This window comes from Brachyistius frenatus, unplaced genomic scaffold (genome assembly GCF_029030835.1).
Source record: "Brachyistius frenatus isolate BFR_SWC_R1_liver_20210118 unplaced genomic scaffold, ASM2903083v1 Contig_219, whole genome shotgun sequence".
Classification (NCBI taxonomy): domain Eukaryota; kingdom Metazoa; phylum Chordata; class Actinopteri; family Embiotocidae; genus Brachyistius; species Brachyistius frenatus.
The window spans coordinates 101,632-119,922 of NW_027210818.1; the positions used below are offsets into that span (position 1 = coordinate 101,632).

At 44.2% G+C, this 18,291-nt stretch overlaps 1 protein-coding gene across 1 annotated transcript in view; it reads left to right on the forward strand.

Annotated features, from left to right (window-relative positions):
- Positions 1-17,743, forward strand: part of ankrd27 (ankyrin repeat domain 27 (VPS9 domain)) — a 30,804-nt gene extending 13,061 nt beyond the window's left edge. Inside the window, exons 10-29 of the mRNA XM_069719646.1 lie at positions 1,003-1,081; positions 1,826-1,958; positions 2,053-2,145; positions 3,043-3,048; positions 3,379-3,392; positions 3,913-3,995; positions 4,152-4,267; positions 5,372-5,464; positions 6,014-6,211; positions 9,880-9,939; positions 10,088-10,204; positions 10,482-10,526; positions 11,043-11,159; positions 11,319-11,513; positions 12,812-12,931; positions 13,111-13,284; positions 13,540-13,633; positions 13,876-13,954; positions 14,065-14,128; positions 14,799-17,743. Of these exons, the coding sequence (XP_069575747.1) occupies positions 1,003-1,081; positions 1,826-1,958; positions 2,053-2,145; positions 3,043-3,048; positions 3,379-3,392; positions 3,913-3,995; positions 4,152-4,267; positions 5,372-5,464; positions 6,014-6,211; positions 9,880-9,939; positions 10,088-10,204; positions 10,482-10,526; positions 11,043-11,159; positions 11,319-11,513; positions 12,812-12,931; positions 13,111-13,284; positions 13,540-13,633; positions 13,876-13,954; positions 14,065-14,128; positions 14,799-15,437 (2,519 nt within the window). The 3' untranslated portion in view covers positions 15,438-17,743. The remainder of the gene's footprint in view (positions 1-1,002; positions 1,082-1,825; positions 1,959-2,052; positions 2,146-3,042; positions 3,049-3,378; positions 3,393-3,912; positions 3,996-4,151; positions 4,268-5,371; positions 5,465-6,013; positions 6,212-9,879; positions 9,940-10,087; positions 10,205-10,481; positions 10,527-11,042; positions 11,160-11,318; positions 11,514-12,811; positions 12,932-13,110; positions 13,285-13,539; positions 13,634-13,875; positions 13,955-14,064; positions 14,129-14,798) is intronic.
- Positions 17,744-18,291: the final 548 nt, after the last annotated feature.

The following is an 18,291-nucleotide window of genomic DNA, read 5'->3' on the forward strand; positions in this document are numbered from 1 at the left end:
CCTTTTGAAATGGGAAGATGTCCCTCGGCGCCATCAGTCAGGACCCAGCGGGTCCGCCCACCTGCTTCCACAGAAGTCTGGTGGGAGTCGGTCTTTATGGAAGAGTCAAACCAAAAAGCCTTCCCCCTTAAAGCTAAGAGGCTCCAATGTACATGAAAACACAGGAGGAGCTCTGGATGGATGAAATGTGAAACATTCAATCTGTGGCTCCAACAGAAGACAGTGATGAAACGGGAGCAACCAGAATGATAGTTTCCTGAGGAAGTTGATTCTCCAGCAGGACGACGAGCCCAAACATCCATGAAGAACTCTTCTCCAGAACCAGAACCAGAACCAGGCGTCCTGGTACAGACGGTTTGATCTCAGTATCATGAAGTCAGAGCGAAGAGACGGAAGACGCCGACAGTAACTCCACAGAGGAACGAGGCGAGACGCTCACAACAATCGACCTGCTGAGTGCTTTCAAAACTGTCAGCAAGTAACACAGGAGCACTGATTTCATGAAGAACAGTTGTTTTTTTTTACCCATGCTCAAAACTTTGATATTAATAAATCCAAAACCCAGCAGGAAAATGTACAACCCTAACGGCTTTAAATTCAGCTGCTCAAACAAAATCACATTTATGCGCAGCAGTCTGAAAATCTTGTGTTATTAAATGTTTATTCAGGGTTATGAAAGATTCATCAGTGTTGTCGGTAATACTTTGTACCATCCGACTCAGACTGACCTCTGCGTCGCTGCACAGTGTGTAATGAGATCAGCTCACTGGACAATACCTGCTCTGTCAGCCTCTAATGTGTTTGTCCTGTTTGCTTTGGAAATCCGAGTTTATTGGCTCACAGCAGCCACGCTGTCCGTCTGCAGAGCTGCTCTCCTAATTCATGTTTGTCAAGACGCCAATTTAGTGATTTGGAGAGCGGCAGCAGGACAGCGGAGTGAAATATGACCGAGTGTTATGTTGGTTGTGTTCTCACTGACTCAGTTTACGTCTCCTCCTGCAGTCTGTATAGAAGCTGTGAGTGCGGACGACCTCCTCTCCGTCGTCCTCTACCTGCTGGTGAAGACGGAGATCCCCAACTGGTGAGCAAAGAAGGGAGGGGCAATGTGACCTTTGACCTTGTGGCTGAAATAAAATACTGAATATTGAAATACTGAAATGAAACGGTATAACAAAGTGTGATTAAAAAATAAATAAATAAATAAATAACATTTATAAACAGCAGTCCTATGCTGTGTTCCAGATGTTGTACTTGTGTTCCAGATGTTGTACTTGTGTACTAACTCTCTACTCTGAGTGCATCAGTGTGTTCACACTGTCAGTACAGAAACATCAGAACACTACCAGTACCAGGATGAAGCACTCCAAACCTTCCAAAAAAAAGAAAAAAGAAATGTGAAACTGAACACTTTCCACCCTAAACGGTCGCCATCTTGGCTCCTTAGAGGAAGGGGGCGGGCCCACTGACTTAAAGGATTTTCAAATTAAAAGCATCCGAGGAAGCTGCAGCTGTTCCCGAACACAAGTTTATTTTTCACTGCTGCTGCTGGATGCACTGATGCACTCCAAATAGTGAGTGTTAGGACACAAGTAACACAAGAGCTCTGTGACAACAGTCATTCAGTGTCGTCAGTGCACTTAGAAAATGAGTTGATCGAGATGTTCAGTGTAATGAACACCTTTCCTTACATTACCAAACTCTGCTCTTTATCGTTAATCTGAACCTAAATGAATGAGGTTTTAATCCACAGTATGAGAATGATGAAGAGTGTGAGTGAAGGTTTTCAGTGGTTGATCTGTGACTGATTCGTCCCGTTCGTCGGCAGGATGGCCAACCTGAGCTACATCAGGAACTTCTGCTTCAGCCACTCCAGTAAAGACGAGCTCAGCTACTGCCTGAGCACCTTCGAGGCCGCGGTGGAGTACGTCAACCTGGGGAAGCTGCAGGACACGTCCTCGGTGAGACGCACACACCAGGAGGTTTTACCACCGCCCTGCCGGTGTTGTGTCCACACAGTTACTTAGTGTCCACGTCTTCTTTCTGTCCCCGCAGGGCTCCGGCAAGCTGAACGACAAGGCGCTGTTCAAGGAGAGGATGAGTCTGCTGGCTCAGAGCGCCACCACGCCCATCCACTGTCTGTTCCAGGTGAGCTGCGGCCGCCACGTCCCACATCCACCAGCCTCGGCGACATGTTGACATGCGTGCCGACGTCTGTGCAGCTTCAGGATCCTTGAATAGAAATCACACGCTGGTGCCAAAAGACTCCTGACAGCACAAAGGAATCTGTAACTCCTCCAATCAACTCATTTTCAGAGTCGCTGTCGGAGGGCGTTTGTTTTAATTAGTGACACTCCCCGACAAACTTTATTGTGTTTTAGCTTAGCGATGAATCTGCAGATTAACTGATCATTTATTTTCCTTGTTAAACATGAGAAATGCCCATCACCTTTGTTTTGTTTTTTTTGTTTTTGTTTTTTTTGGTCATCAGATGTCCCAAAAAAGAAAACCCCAAAGATACTCAGTTTACTCATTTAAGAGCAGGAAGGGAAGCGAATGCCAGTATTTGGGAAGGTGAAGCCACCACCATTCTGTTCTATGTTATGTTAAACTTGAATGTTGTGTGGAAAATTTGCTCGAATAACAAGACGGGTGCTCGGTTACGGCGAGAATTAAAAAAGAGCAGAATATTGGCACTCAGAGAAATATGCAACATTTTACTGCAGGCAAAAAAATAGACACGTTTCAGCCATAAGCTATCAGGAGTATTCAACTTAAATGCCGTGCAATGCCAAGTGTTTTTTTGTTTGTTTGTTTGTATCACAGCAGTCTTTAGATGTTAGCGTAGCATTCCTCACTGAAATGAATGGAGATGTGTTACAGGAGCTTCTCCTCGCATCATCCAGAACGCATTGTGTTGTCTGTGATTTAGGGGGCTCACTCTGTGTGTGTGTGTGTGTGTGTGTGTGTGTGTGTGTGTGTGTGTGTGTGTGTGTGTGTGTGTGTGTGTGTGTGTGTGTGTGTGTGTGTGTGTGTGTGTTTTAGTACATAGCGACACACACACACACACACACACACAGGTTAAACACCCACACACACACACACACACACACACGAGGACGTCAGGATGTGTCACACACACACACACACACACACACACACACTGTGACACTCACACACACACACACACACACACACACACACACACACACACACACACACACACACACACACACACACACACACACACACACACACACACACACACACACACACACACACACACACACACACACACACACACACACACACACACACACACACACACACACACACACACCACTCTTAGGGTATTTATGTCCCTTTTCTCTCTGGGAAAAGGGAGTCTTTCCTGGGCAATGATTTTGAACCGTGACACTACATACATGTAGAGAATAACACTTACAGGCTGCAGGAGGACAGAAGTCACATTTACGTCTAAATACTTGACATCACACTGAGAAAACCGTCGTCAGGGTGTAACTTTACAGCCGTTCACGACCCTGAAGACTTTTTTAAGGTTTTCTTTTTTCACTAAAAGTTGCAGGAACATTAATTTCCTGATGACTGATGTTCAGGTTTGAAAGGAACAACACAGCCGGAGTTTTGTCGTCACTCCACCGGTCGTTAAATCTGTCGGGCTGCTTTATCCGGATTATCGTTGGCCACACGCAACAAACAAAGCAGATCTGCGGTTGTAGGTTTTTATAAATGCTGCGGAAAGCACCAAGGTGGGCGAACAATCAGCTCCCGACTGGTTCCTGAACCCTCAGAAACCGCTTTCTCCTGTTTTTGGGGCTAAACTGTCTATAAAACTTGAATCATCACTGTTCATTCATAATAACACTCAGTCCGGTTGTTGTGTCCGTGTCTCAGGCGGTTGAACGATCCCTCCATCGTCACACCGTTCTCCAGAGATGACAGAGGTTACACGCCGCTGCACGCTGCTGCTATCTGTGGTGAGCAGCTACACACACACACACACACACACACACACACACACACACACACACACACACACACACACACACACACACACACACACACACACACACACACACACACACACATGGAGGGACAAAACATGAGCTGGTTTAATACAGCGATGTGTTCAGGTCAGGCTCAGCTGATTGACCTGCTGGTGCATAAAGGAGCTCCGGTCAACGCCACAGACTACCACGCCCTCACACCGCTGCACCTGGCCTGCCAACGTGGATACCAGGGAGTCACGGTGAACGCACACACACACACACACACACACACACACACACACACACACACACACACACACACACACACACACACACACACACACACACACACACACACACACACACACACACACACACACACACACACACACACACACACACACACAATCCCACTGCCTATTTATGTGTGTGTGACTACTGAAAATATTTATAACTTCCTTGTTCCACCTTTTAATTCAAACTCAACATTTCCTCCATGTTTACCTGTTGTCTTGATAAATTCAGTGTGATGTCCCATCCTGAGCTCTTCTTCTTCTTCCTTTATTCCAACACTGTTAATGACCGTAAATAAAGCTCAACACCTTCATCAGTTTTCTCACATTAAAAGTTGTGTTGCCTGTTTACATCATATGTGGACTTTTAGTTTGGAAATCATCAGGGTGCGTTGCGATTTGTTGATGGCAGCTTAACATAGAAAGAGAACAACAGAGGGAATAAATGGAGAACTAAACAAGCAGCAGACTGCTGTTGTAGTGATGAAATTAACATTATACTGAAATATTGTCGGCTGTAGGTAAATTCAACTCCTGAATGCTTTTTGTTTTTATCACAGACAAAACTTCTTCTGTTCACGCCCCTAACTCTTATTTTAGACTGGTATCTTATTTAAATAGAGGCTTTTAAATCTGAGTTTAGAATCAGGAGTTACCAAAGAAAACGCAAGTTAAAAATGAATATGATGTGACAAACCCTGAAATCCTTCAGTGCTGTTCCTCCACACCACTAATGCTATTCAAAATAACATGAAGACCTTAAATAAAGAGGTCATTTCTAAATTGGTTCATGCTTCTCTCCAATGATTCCAGCGGTTTTCTGCTGTTTGTCCAGGTGTGTCATCACTAGTTCATGTTATTGTTGGAGTTATTTGGGGAAATTTGATATAAATGTTAATCATCCGTTCTTTGGTATCTTTCATACTTTGTATTGAATTATATTGTGTGTTATTAAAAAGTAGAACAGAAGGAACTCTGAAGAAACCCAGTGATTTATATAGAGAAGAGAATCAAGGCTGTAAAACAGTTTATAAATATATAATCCGTCTCCTGTTTGTTTCTGTGGTCCAGCTGCTGCTTCTGCACTACAAGGCCAACATGGACGCTCAGGACAACAACGGCAGCACACCGCTGCACCTCGCCTGCATGTATGGACACGAGGACGTACGTCTCTCACCTCCTTATTAAAGCTGCAATGGTGACGTTCATTAATCTGCTAGACAGCAATATGTACACCAGGCTCAATACAGTGTTTACGGACCTGAAGAGGTTAAACTGTTCAATATTTCACAACAAAGAAACACAGATTGCAGAAAGGAACTTTAGACGACAAACAGCATTTTGTTTTATGAATTACTTTCCCTCCCGGTAAGATTCGGAAATACTGGATTACTCAACAAATGCAAATGTTAAGTCGATTAGACATTTTAATTATCCGATTATTGGTTTAAAATATCAGAGAGGATTTCCAGCTTTTGACTTAATTGTAATTAGTGAATGAATTTTGGATTTTCAACTTCCTTTGACTTTTTATTTTGGATCTGGTACTTTTTAAAAATATTAGTAAACAAATCAAAATGTAAAGACTGTTTATTAATAATGAAAATAACTGATGCAGACCTGCAATGGGTCCAAAGTTCAGAAGATTCCTTCAAGCGATTCCTGTAAACGTTGATCCCTCCGGTGATGTTCCCGCTGTGTGTTGTGTGTCAGTGTGTGAAGGCTCTGGTGTACTACGACGTCCAAACGTGCCGTCTGGACCTGCAGAACGATAAAGGCGACACGGCGCTGCACATGGCGGCTCGCTGGGGCTACGAGGGAATCATCGAGGTGCTGCTGGAGAACGGAGCGAGCACCCACATCCTCAACAAGACCAAAGACTCCCCGCTGCAGTGCGCTCTCAACTCCAAGGTCAGCGACACGCACTTAACACGCTTAACACGCACCCAACACTGTTCTTCAGAGCTGCGACGCTTCAGACTGACGGCCGGGCAGGTTTTCACTCTGCAGGCTGCTGCCTTCCTACAATTTTTTGGGGGATTTTACAAACAATATACCAACAGAAACCAAAGATGGCAATGAAAAACAAAAACCCAACAATACACAAAAAAAAAGACAAAGACAATTTCTAACTTCAGGTATCTCGCAGCAGCGTTGCAGTTCATGTCAGTAACTTACGGGTAATGTAACAGGTATTTGTTCATCTGATGTTTCGTGAAGGCTTCTGTTCAGTCCAGAGACCGTTTATCATAAACAGTTCTGAGTTATGGTGCGTTCATACAACGACTTGGAAGTGGGGAAGTTTCCGACCTCCGAGTGGGAAAAATCACCTGAACGCCCGTCGAACTAGGAAAGTTACTTTGCTGCCATTAGTTTGCTTCCTGTTTTAAACGTTATCTGCTTAAAACCACATGTAGAAATGTACAAATAATAATGAGTCCATTTCGTCCTGTGAACGTCTACACGGGTGATGACGAGCTTGTTTGTCTCAGACAGCTGATCGAGCAGATTTCCCGGAGAGCTGCCATGTTGCCTCTTCATTGTTGTCATGGTGACGCTCTCAATCGGGAAGTCGGAGGCTACCAAATCTGAACTTTTCCACTTCCCAGCTGCCTGAACGCACCACTATACTAAACCAGCATGGAGGAGTTTTAACATGGCAGTGAACACATGAAGAAGAAAAAGAGCTCTGAAAGAGGTTCAGGGGAAATGTCCAAATCCCAGTTCAAATCTGTCTTAAAATATCTGACAGTCAAGTTTGGAGTCAGTCAGTCATCACAGCTGCTGACTCAGTCATAAGTGTTACAGTGGTGTGAAAAAGTGTTTACCCCCTTCCTGATTTCTTTTTTTTGCATGTTTGTCACACTTAAATGTTTCAGATCATCAAACAAATTTAAATATTAGTCAAAGATAACACAAGTAAACACAAAATTCAGTTTTTAAATGAAGGTTTTTATTATTAAGGGAGAAAAACAATCCAAACCCACATGGCCCTGTGTGAAAAAGTGTTTCCCCCTAAACCTAATAACTGGTTGGACCACCCTCAGCAGCAACAACTGCAATCAAGCGTTTGTGATAACTTGCGATGAGTCTTTTCCAGCTGTGGATGAATGTTGGCCGACTCATCTTTACAGAGTTGTTGTAATTCAGCCACATTGGAGGGTTTTCCAGCACCAACCTCCTTTTTAAGGTCATGCCACAGCATCTCAACAGGATTCAGGTCAGGACTTTGACGAGGCCACTCCAAAGTCTTCATTTTGTTTTTCTTCAGCCATTCAGAGGTGGACTTGCTGGTGTGTTTTGGATCATTGTCCTGCTGCAGAACCCAAGTTGGCTTCAGCTTGAGGTCACGAACAGACGGCCGGACGTTCTCCTTCAGGATGTTTTGGTAGACGGTAGAATTCATGGTTCCATTTATCACAGCAAGTCTTCCAGGTCCTGAAGCAGTAAAACAGCCCCAGACCATCACACTACCACCACCATGTTTTACTGTTGGTATGATGTTCTTGTTCTGAAATGCGGTGTTACTTTTACGCCAGATGTAACGGGACACACACCTTCCAAAAAGTTCAACTTTGGTCTCGTCAGTCCACAGAGTATTTTCCCAAAAGTCTCGGGGATCATCAAGATGTTTTCTGGCAAAAACGAGACGAGCCTTAATGTTCTTTTTGCTCAGCGGTGGTTTTCGTCTTGGGGCTCTGCCATGCAGCCATTTCTGCCGAGTCTCTTTCTTCTGGTGGAGTCATGAACACTGACCTTAACTGAGGCAAGTGAGGCCTGCAGTTCTTTGGATGTTGTCGTGGGGTCTTTTGTGACCTCTCGGATGAGTCGTCTCTGCTCTCTCGGGGTAATTTTGGTCGGCCGGCCGCTCCTGGGAAGGTTCACCGCTGTTCCATGTTTTCTCCATTTGTGGATAATGGTTCTCACTGTGGTTCTCTGGAGTCCCAAAGCTTTAGAAATGGCTTTAGAACCTTTTCCAGACTGATAGATCTCAATTACTTTCTTTCTCATTTGTTCCTGAATGTCTTTGGATCTCAGCATGATGTCTATCTTCTGAGGATCTTCTGGTCTACTTCACTTTGTCAGGCAGGTCCTATTTAAGTGATTTCTTGATTGAGAACAGGTGTGTCAGTAATCAGGCCTGGGTGTGGCTCGAGAAATTGAACTCAGGTGTGATAAACCACAGTTAAGTTATGTTTTAACAGGAGGGGGCAAACACTTTTTCACACAGGGCCATGTGGGTTTGGATTGTTTTTCTCCCTTAATAATAAAAACCTTCATTTAAAAACTGCATTTTGTGTTTACTTGTGTTATCTTTGACTAATATTTAAATTTGTTGACAGACATGCAAAAAAAATTGGAAATCAGGAAGGGGGCAAACACTTTTTCACACCACTGTATATCAGTGTGACATAACAGACATGAATCCAAATGAAAAGCTTTGAGATTGTTACTTTAAACCTTCATGTCACAGTCATGAATATTTCCTGTTTTCAGGGAGAAACTTCAGCTGTTCTTTGAGTCTGTTTTCTGCTTCACTACATGAACACTAGAGTTTGTTAAACGTGAGCAGTGACTGTCAGAAGGACTTACTGCAAACCTGCGATCACAGATCAGTGCAGGAACAGAGCCGGTCACAGCGCTCCGCTCTGACTCGGTTTCCCTGTGTGAGTTCAGATAATCTCATCCTCTGCTGTTGTTTCCAGGAACTGCTGCTGTTTGAGGGGTCGTGGGAACGCTGCTCACTGATCCTCTTAGGCTGCATTCAGCCTGCAGAGACCCGACTTCCGTCTTTGCAGTCTGAATGCGACCTCACAAACATTCCTGCTTTAGCCTCTTTACAGTGTGTTTAGGATTTCTTCATCATCTCTCCGGCTGTATTTCTATCTTCTTAGTACCAGTAGACGGTTTGAAACGCTCAGCGGAGGCACTGCTGGAAACGAGGACACAAAGCTCCCACGAAGCTTACTGTTATCGCAGGTTCCTGATCTCCCCGGGACCTTAATCACCTGCCTGGGAGCCACTTTAACCGTCTCCACACAGTCACTCCTCAATCCAACCTCCCTCTTTAAGAGCAGCTTCCACCTGTCGGCTTCACAATTAAATTCTATTCATTTTTATTAACAGTTCGTGGCACTGAACACATTAAAGTCCTCACAATAGAACTTTACAACTTTAAACAGAGGAACCCAACAATTCAACAATTCCCACGTAAGCGAGGAGGGAAAAACTCATCTTCATCAGAGAGCCTCTTCTCATTTAATTTACCTGGTTTTAGGTGTTTTAAGATCATATTGAATTCTGCCTCTCATAAAGCACCACGTAAGATGGCTTTTGAAAAATACTGTAACTAATATTATTATTATTGTTATATGAATTAATAATAACAAATGCTGCATTGACTTCCTGAAAATCTGTTTTTTTTATGCACAACTAAAAACATTCCGTGTGTGTGTGTGTGTGTGTGTGTGTGTGTGTGTGTGTGTGTGTGTGTGTGTGTGTGTGTGTGTGTGTGTGTGTGTGTGTGTGTGTGTGTGTGTGTGTGTGTGTGTGTGTGTGTGTGTTTTATTTTCCTTTAGATCCTCATGTTGTTGCAGTCGACTCAGAACGGCCGTCAGCGCAGCGGCAGCGGAGTTGATGTGAGTCTCATCTGCTCTCATGTCACTCCAACAATACAACAACAGAAACCCATGAGGAGGATGGAGTTTTCTCCTCCTGTAGCTCCTGTTTCCTCCTCAGGTCTCTGCTCTTTTAAAGTCGACCTCACCTCTCTCTTCCTCCTCTCAGTCCCCCAGTCACTCCCCGCTGGCCTCAGACTGCAGCAGCCGGCGCTCCTCCGTCTCCAGCACGTCCTCGTTGGGGTCAGAGGTCAAACCGGAGGGAGAACGAGTCCGACACCGAGAGGTGGACAGCGGCAAAACACACACACACACACACACACACACACACACACACACACACACACACACACACACACACACACACACACACACACACACACACACACACACACACACACACGCGCACACACGCATGCACGCAAACACACAAACGCACACAGTTCTTCTGTAGCTCTGAGTCAAAAGAAAAGCAGCAGCAGTTTCCTGTAATACCACAGAAGAAGAAGAAGCTGCTGTGGCTGCATATCGTCTAAAGCTGTCTGTGCTTGTTTGATTGACAGGTGGAGAAGCTGCTGCGAGCCGCGGCAGACGGAGACGTGGAGATGGTGAGCTGCACGAGCTGAACTCCTTGTTTACTTATTTTGGAAGAATGTATTGTTTCTCCTGAATGAACAGAAACACATTCATGTGTCCATGATAAATATAATTATTGTTATTATTATTATTATTATAATGGACAAATTCATATATGTAAATTTACAGGTAAGAAGCCAAACTTTATTGCTTTCAACAGACTTCAAACAATATATTCACTCAATTCAAAACTCTCTGAAGGAAAAAGTAATTAAAACTGTATCAGTTTGCACTAGATGGAAGATTTTTGTATAAATATACTTTATATATTTTTAAATGTTTATATCTCTCTTAGCATTACAATGTATTATGTTTATGTTTATGTTTATATTTTTGTTCTTTTTGCACTTGTATTATAACATAAATTCAAAAAAAAAAAAAAAAAAAAAGAAAACCAGCTCCTGGTTTGGTCAACAGTAGACTGCTGAGTCAGCACTGTCATCACCCGTGTGTGTGTGTGTGTGTGTGTGTGTGTGTGTGTGTCTCAGGTGCGCTACCTGCTGGAATGGATGGACGAGGAAGAGGAGGACGAAGGAGAAGTGCAGTCCGAGGTGCTGCTCTGCCACCCGCTGTGTCAGTGTCCGACCTGCGCGCCGACCCAGAAGGTATGACGGCCGCTCGGGTGCAACGTCACCGCAGGTAGAAAACAAGAGAGAGTTTAACCGTGTGTGTGTGTGTGTGTGTGTGTGTGTGTGTGTGTGTGTGTGTGTGTGTGTGTGTGTGTGTGTGTGTGTGTGTGTGTGTGTGTGTGTTGTGTGTCGCAGCTGTCCGTGCTGCAGGCCGGAGCTCTCAGCGTGAACAGCTGTAACGTCGACGGCTTCACGCCGCTGCACGTCGCCGCCCTGCACGGCCGCCCGGCGCTGGCCGCCCTACTGATCCGCCACGGGGCCAACGTCAACGCCCGCACCAACCAGAGCGCCACGCCGCTTCACCTGGCCTGCCAGAACAGCCACGTCCAGGTAGGAGCAACGTACAGTCTGAGCCTTCAACACGCGGTGTGTCTGTCAGGAGGGCGTCATGTGACCTCAGACACCATCACACACAGCAGGTGTTCAGGATTGTGTAAAGTATTCATATGAACTTAAAAAAGGTAAGAAAGTTTCCCATCATGCTTCATGCCACTGTTAGATGAATTATATTTATTTGTGAGGAACTATTTACAGACACGTGGGAGAGAAGATAGGTTATACCAGATGGAGCTGGAGGCAAATTCACAGACACACAAAACACTGACAAGCAACAATTAGTAAAAACTGTTAGTATTTTACACTAAATAAGGAGATTTTTTACTAAATCCAAAATACTTAAGCCTCCAACATCCCTCCCTCTCCAACAACAAGCAGCATTATTACAACTTGTAATCAAAAAAGTCCCATAGTTCAGTCAATCAGTAAAGAAAATGTATTCAATTAGAAGTGTAAAGTATTACACCAATAAAACATGAAACTTTTATCATGAAAAAACTGAATTATAAAGTGTATTGAATAATAACAAATATAAAAGCCAAAGCAGTGCTGCACATGACAGTCAGAATAAGCCAGTTTCTGCTGTTTGAAGTCTTTTAAACCGACAATCAGAAGGGATTTTGCCATTTCCTGCCTAAAATGACCATCATTCACTCATTCATTGGAATAAAACAATTTAATAATTCATGTAATTGGCAGTAAATTGGAGATTTCAGACACTTTTGGAGTCATTTTGAATAATAAATGAATGAAAACTCCATGAGAACAACGTATAGTAAATGTTGAACTCTGGGCAGAACGCTGGGAGAGATTGTGGAAACACACTTTGTTAAATACTTTGTTATCTTTGTTCTGATTGGCCGACAAAGTTACTCTGTTGATTTTAAACCTAATCCAACCCTGATGAAGTCTTTCTGAAAAGAACACAGATTGGCTTCACGGGCCTCTCAGGCAGCACTTTTACTGTTTCTGTGTGGGTCCCGCTGGTGGTGAAGATCAGATGTTTACAGTTGCATGTTATTCACAAGTGGGTCGACCTGAATGCTCAGACCAGCAGGAAGTCTGCCTGTTGTTATCAGGCTCGTTTGCACCACCCTGTGGGCAAAAATCTACCTTGCAGGACAAAGTTTTAAAGGATTAACCCCCAATATTTTTCTTATTTTTTCAAAGCCTGATGTATCATGTTCCTCTGCCAGCTGTGACATGTTCAGTGTGTGTGTGTGTGTGTGTGTGTGTGTGTGTGTGTGTGTGTGTGTGTGTGTGTGTGTGTGTGTGTGTGTGTGTGTGTGTAGGTGTTGAGTTTTCTGCTGGAGTGCAACGCCAAATTGAATAAGAAGGATCACTACGGGAACACTCCTTTGATCCACTCCTGTCTCCGTGGAAACCTGGAAACAGCCACCACCTTATTACAGGTGACACACACACACACACACACACACACACACACACACACACACACACACACACACACACACACACACACACACACACACACACACACACACTCTGAGAGGATACAGCCTGTAATATATATAAAATCATGACTCATCTTTGTGAAAACGTGTGTGTGTGTGTGTGTGTGTGTGTGTAGAGTAATGCGCTGGTGAACGTGGCGAACCTTCAGGGGAACACGGCTCTTCATGAGGCGGTGCGCGGCGGACACCAGGCGCTGGTGGAGCTGCTGCTGAGGGGCGGAGCCTCACCCGGCCTCAGGAACAAGAGGCAGAGGACGCCGCTGGACTGCGCGTACGAACTGGGCGGCAAGGTGGTTCATCCATCACCATGGAGACACACAGGAGAGAGTTTGAAGCTTCAGAGTGAAACACATTTAAACAACTGATCAATATATATTATATTGTGTACTTTGTCTGTTATCAACAACACTAACAGTAAACCTCATATAAAGTTCAGTAAGTTAATCCTGATCCTGACATGATCCTTTACATTTAAAATGACACACAACAAAGCATCATCGCTGCTGAACATCAGAATAACACTGTGATGGTGTTTTCCTCTGCAGAACACTGAGATCCTGAGAGCTCTGCAGAAAGCGTCCGGACTGTCTCCTGATGCTGAACCAATCAAACTGCTCTCCGTGCCCAAAGGAGCTCTGGGTTCGTCACGTCAGCGTTCATTTCACTTCTTTTAAAGTTTTCCCTCGCCCTCTCAGAGAAAGGGTCATTCATTTCAAGCTTTGGGAAAAATGTTATCTCAAGATTCTGCAGCATTATTTGAATTATTTCGTGTTATTCTTCTGTCTGAGTTTTGTTGCTGTCGCTTAATTTTACAGCATTTTTCAGATTTTTCAAATACAGTGATGTTGATCCATCTTTATTGTTCCTTGTGTTCGCTGCAGCTCATTCGTTCGTGCAGCGTCTGAGGCTTCAGGATCACGCCAACGGCAGGAGACAGAAACTGGCTCAGTCCATCAGCAGGTAGACCGTCAACAAGCTCCGCCTCCTCCGATAAACATTTTACTAACAATATAAAAAAAACAAGGAAGGTGATTCTGGTGTATGAATTGTTTGGATGTGCTGTGATTCAGGATGCAGCAGATGAAGAAGAGTTCCTCTGGTCCTCCTCCCAGGTGTTCACCAACCCTCAACCAGGTAAACTCTCCACAGTCTTCCTGTTGAACCAGCTTCTCCTGCACCGGGTCAAAGTGAATGAATATGAAAATGAATATCTGAATTCCTGTCTGTCCCAGCTGTAGGATTTATCATTTTTATTAACATTTCATACCCCGATCCAGCGTCCAGGTAACGTTCGGTTCTCAGACCTGTGTAACTCACCGTCACCGTCCTGGTGGGAAAACACGAGAGATGCAACAGAGGGACGCAGTCGAACATGAATTTGTGTTTCATAGTATTATAATTAGAAAACCTTCAAACTGACTGGATCACTTAAAGGAACCACATCTCAGTTTCATTTTCAGTCTTGACATCCACAAGAATATATTTTTGTGTTTTTATTTACCAAAAATCATCTTAGTATAGTTTCACATTTCCTCTTTAAAGTTTCTGGCTGTTTGGTGTCTGTGACTTGAAGACACGTCGATATCAGTGACCCTCTCTTCTGATTGGCTGTTTTCTGAGTGACACACGCCCGGGCCAATCACAGACTTTCTTCGGTCTTGTAGTTTCCTGCTCTGTGACAGAAAGCCCACTCTTTGTTTTCTTACACATATTTATGGATTTATGACATCAGCATGAGTTTGTGATGTCACAAAGTTACTGAGTTGAGTCTGGAGCGCTGCTGAAGGCTGATTGTTCTCTGCAGGTGAATCCAGACAGGAGGAAGCTGAGACGAGGGGAGACGGTGGAGGTCAGCGGCTGCTCCGGAGGCGCCGGGCCTCGGCTGAGGGAGCGGCCCCTGAGCCGCTGTCACACCCTGGACTCCGGAGTCCACACACCAGAGCGACCCGAGTCTCCACACAGTCCAAGCGCGACAGGATGTGACCTCACAGATGACACGCGCACTCCCGAAGCACCCGAAGTTGCTCCGCTAGCAGCCGACCAGACGTCCGGAGAGGCAGACGACACGCAGCCCGACGCCAGCGAGACGCCCTCCTCCGATGTCTCCAACTGCAGCTCCGGCAGCGACACCTCGCCGTCTCCGCCGCCTAACACCTCGTCACAGGACGGCAGCTCGGCCGAGTCCCCGCCCACGCGCGTCCCGACCAATCACACCGCTCCGCATCACCCCGACAGCCAGAGTGAGCCTCCGGTGCGCGGAGAGTCGGAGGAGTCATCGGACAGCCGGGCTCCGCCTCCTGCTGCAGTTGAAGACCTGCGGTCAGAGATCAGGGATGAAGACTCCGCTCCGATCGTCCCGGTCCGGACTGACGGAGGCGATCGGAGCGACTCCGCCCAAACACCAGAGACGACTGCAGAGACGGATCAGGGAGGCGGCGACTGAAATGGAGACGCGGTGAAGAAGAGTTATCAGAAGGCTTCGAGGTTCCCTCCAAAGATCTGCTCACTGTAAGACATCACAACGCTTCATGTCTGCTGAACGGACAAAAGAAAGCACATATTCAGAGATCAGGTGACTGACTGTAAACACCTGAGTCTGTGTCCTCTAACACAAAACTAACTTCTGGGTCTGATTCACCCAAATTGTAAAAGAACAGATTTCCTCAGTTCTCACTGCAGACGATTTGTTTTTTATTTGCACTGTTTGGTTTGTGCTGCTCACAGTAACTTGCTGCCGTGTTTGTATTGACAGAGAGATACAGGATGTCTCACCTGATTGATGGATACGTGAGTTGAAGATCTGTCAGGCTCATAATGTCCTCGTCAGGTTCATTAAAACTCACAGCAACAGTTGTTTTGTCCTCCATCTCCACCACAGCGATGTAAACAGTAGAATCACAGCTGTTTTCATTGTTCCTGATGAAAAATGGGAGTCGGAGTGTTTAATTCCTGGATGAGATTCCGGACAGAAATCTGAAACGTCTCCAAACGTGGACGAATGAAACCAAACTACCAGCATCAGTTTGGTACTTTTGTAATTTCAGTGAACAGACGCTTTAATGTCCCGATGAAATTGTCCTGTTTTTTCTTAACACGAACAGATTTGGATGATCAGCTGGGCGAAGTGATGACTTCACGTCGAGTCTCAGTGAACACGTGAAACAGCAGATTGTGAAGACGCGTTCGGTGTCGGCAGCTTCGGTTTCTGTCCCGAGTTTAAAGCACTTTCCTCTTCTGGATTCAAGGGATGCAAATTGACTTTATTTTAACTCGTCTGAATGTCTTTGTTGTAGTTTAGTTGGAAGCCACTGGACGGGAGCTCCGACCGGAGCAGCGCACTTTGTGTTGTTGTACTTGAATACGAGGCGTTCGCGCAGTTTCAGTTGACACTTTGTTTTTTTTCTTCCGTGTCTATCAGCTGTTCACCGCTCCACCTGTTGGTTTTTATGAGGAGGGTTTTATATCATTGATGTGCCACGTCTTCAGAGGTTCAGCTTCTCCTGAGCGTCGGTGGGTTTCCTGCTCAGAGGATCACGCTGCTCGCTCTGCACGCTTTCAGCCCTTTAATTCTAGTTTTTAGATATTTTACATCACTGCCAACTGTTTTCCAAATCAAAAGAGAAGTTTGATGGATTTTATTGCTTTCGGCCACAGGTTTAGAGACCTTCTGCACAGCACATTAAACATTTGGTATCAACTTTATTCATAGCAGCAGCACGCAGCCTCCGCTCCGTTGGTTATCGTAGATATAATGAACATACAGCATGAAGAAGTGCAAAACTTCAACCAAAGAACAACCAACATGCCAGAAAGTGTTGGTAGTGTTAAAAGATCCATTTGAGAAATCAAACAATATCCAAGCACCAACACGTAGAGGCTTAAAGAGTCTCCTCTTAAACTCATCATGTCTCATGGTGTGAAGGTAATTTAACAGGAAATAATTACTGAAGCTCATATAATTAGTTATAAGTACGACTGATTCATGTCCGTCCGGTCACATCATGTTTTACAAAATTCTGTTGTCCAAATAAACAATTCCACCAAATAATAATAATTTAAAAAAGAGCTGCATCTATTCGTTAATTAACTGATCCGTTGACCATCAGCTCATTATTGAGGTCTTTTATCGAGGAAGAATAATTTTCATTGTTATAAAATAGATCAATATCTTTATATCATTTGGTATGAATGGTTTTATCAACTGGAGGCAGGTTTTAAATCTCTAAGTCCCGTTTGGCTTTGAAGTGAAACGAACTGCCTGCAGGTCGATCCATCGACAGACTGATGGTTTGATTTGGAAACTGATCAGCTGTGATGTGAAACATTCAAATGAAACATGCAAAACTGTCAGTTTGGACCTTTGACATGAGAAGATGTTTTCACGTTTTGCCACAGACAATGTCCCGTGATCATTTCACTGTTTTAAAACGTCGTAGAGTCCGTACACACACACACACACACACACACACACACACACACACACACACACACACACACACACACACACACACACACACACACACACACACACACACACACACACACACACACACACACACAGAGCCTCTGTTGTCCCTTATGTCTAATTTAAGATAAATGGATGTCAAACTCGAGCAGAATTCGAGTCTTAATTATTTTTGTACCACTGTTTTTATTTTCAGGTTTGAATGTTTGAAGATGATGTGAATGTGCCTTATTTAATTTACACCCAAATAACCAATAATAAACCTATGATTTAGACAAATAACATTGTTATCAATGTTTTTTGTGTTTTTTTAACAGATGAATCTTTGACTCATAAATAGACGGTGGGGGGAAACTCGTTAACAGCAGAGAAACTGATCCAACGTCGGCGAAGAGACTAAGTTTGGCATCTGATGTTTTATTCTTCAGATCTTCCTGATAAAATAAGTCTCACAACGAGGTCTGTTTAGTCGCTGTTTCATAGTTTTTAATCATGTCACATGATTGTTTTCTTAGCAGATGGAGTTTTGCTTGTTGTCAAGGAATCGCACAAGTCCACATGTCCTTTTCTTTCCCCCTAAGTAGGCTACTTTAAGGATGTAGAAAAGACTGAGATTTAGTAAAGTTAACCACTTTTTAAAATACCAACTCCAAGATGAGGCTGACAGATGTGAAGGTAAAGTTATATTCTGTACTTAAATTACACTAAACTGGTCACAAAGGGAACTTGGGCTACTTACTGAAATTAAGGAAGGCCAACAGGAATAATTCCTACTTTAAAATATAGTAATTGTTATATTGGTCTCATATATTTTGAAAATAGGTCAGCATAA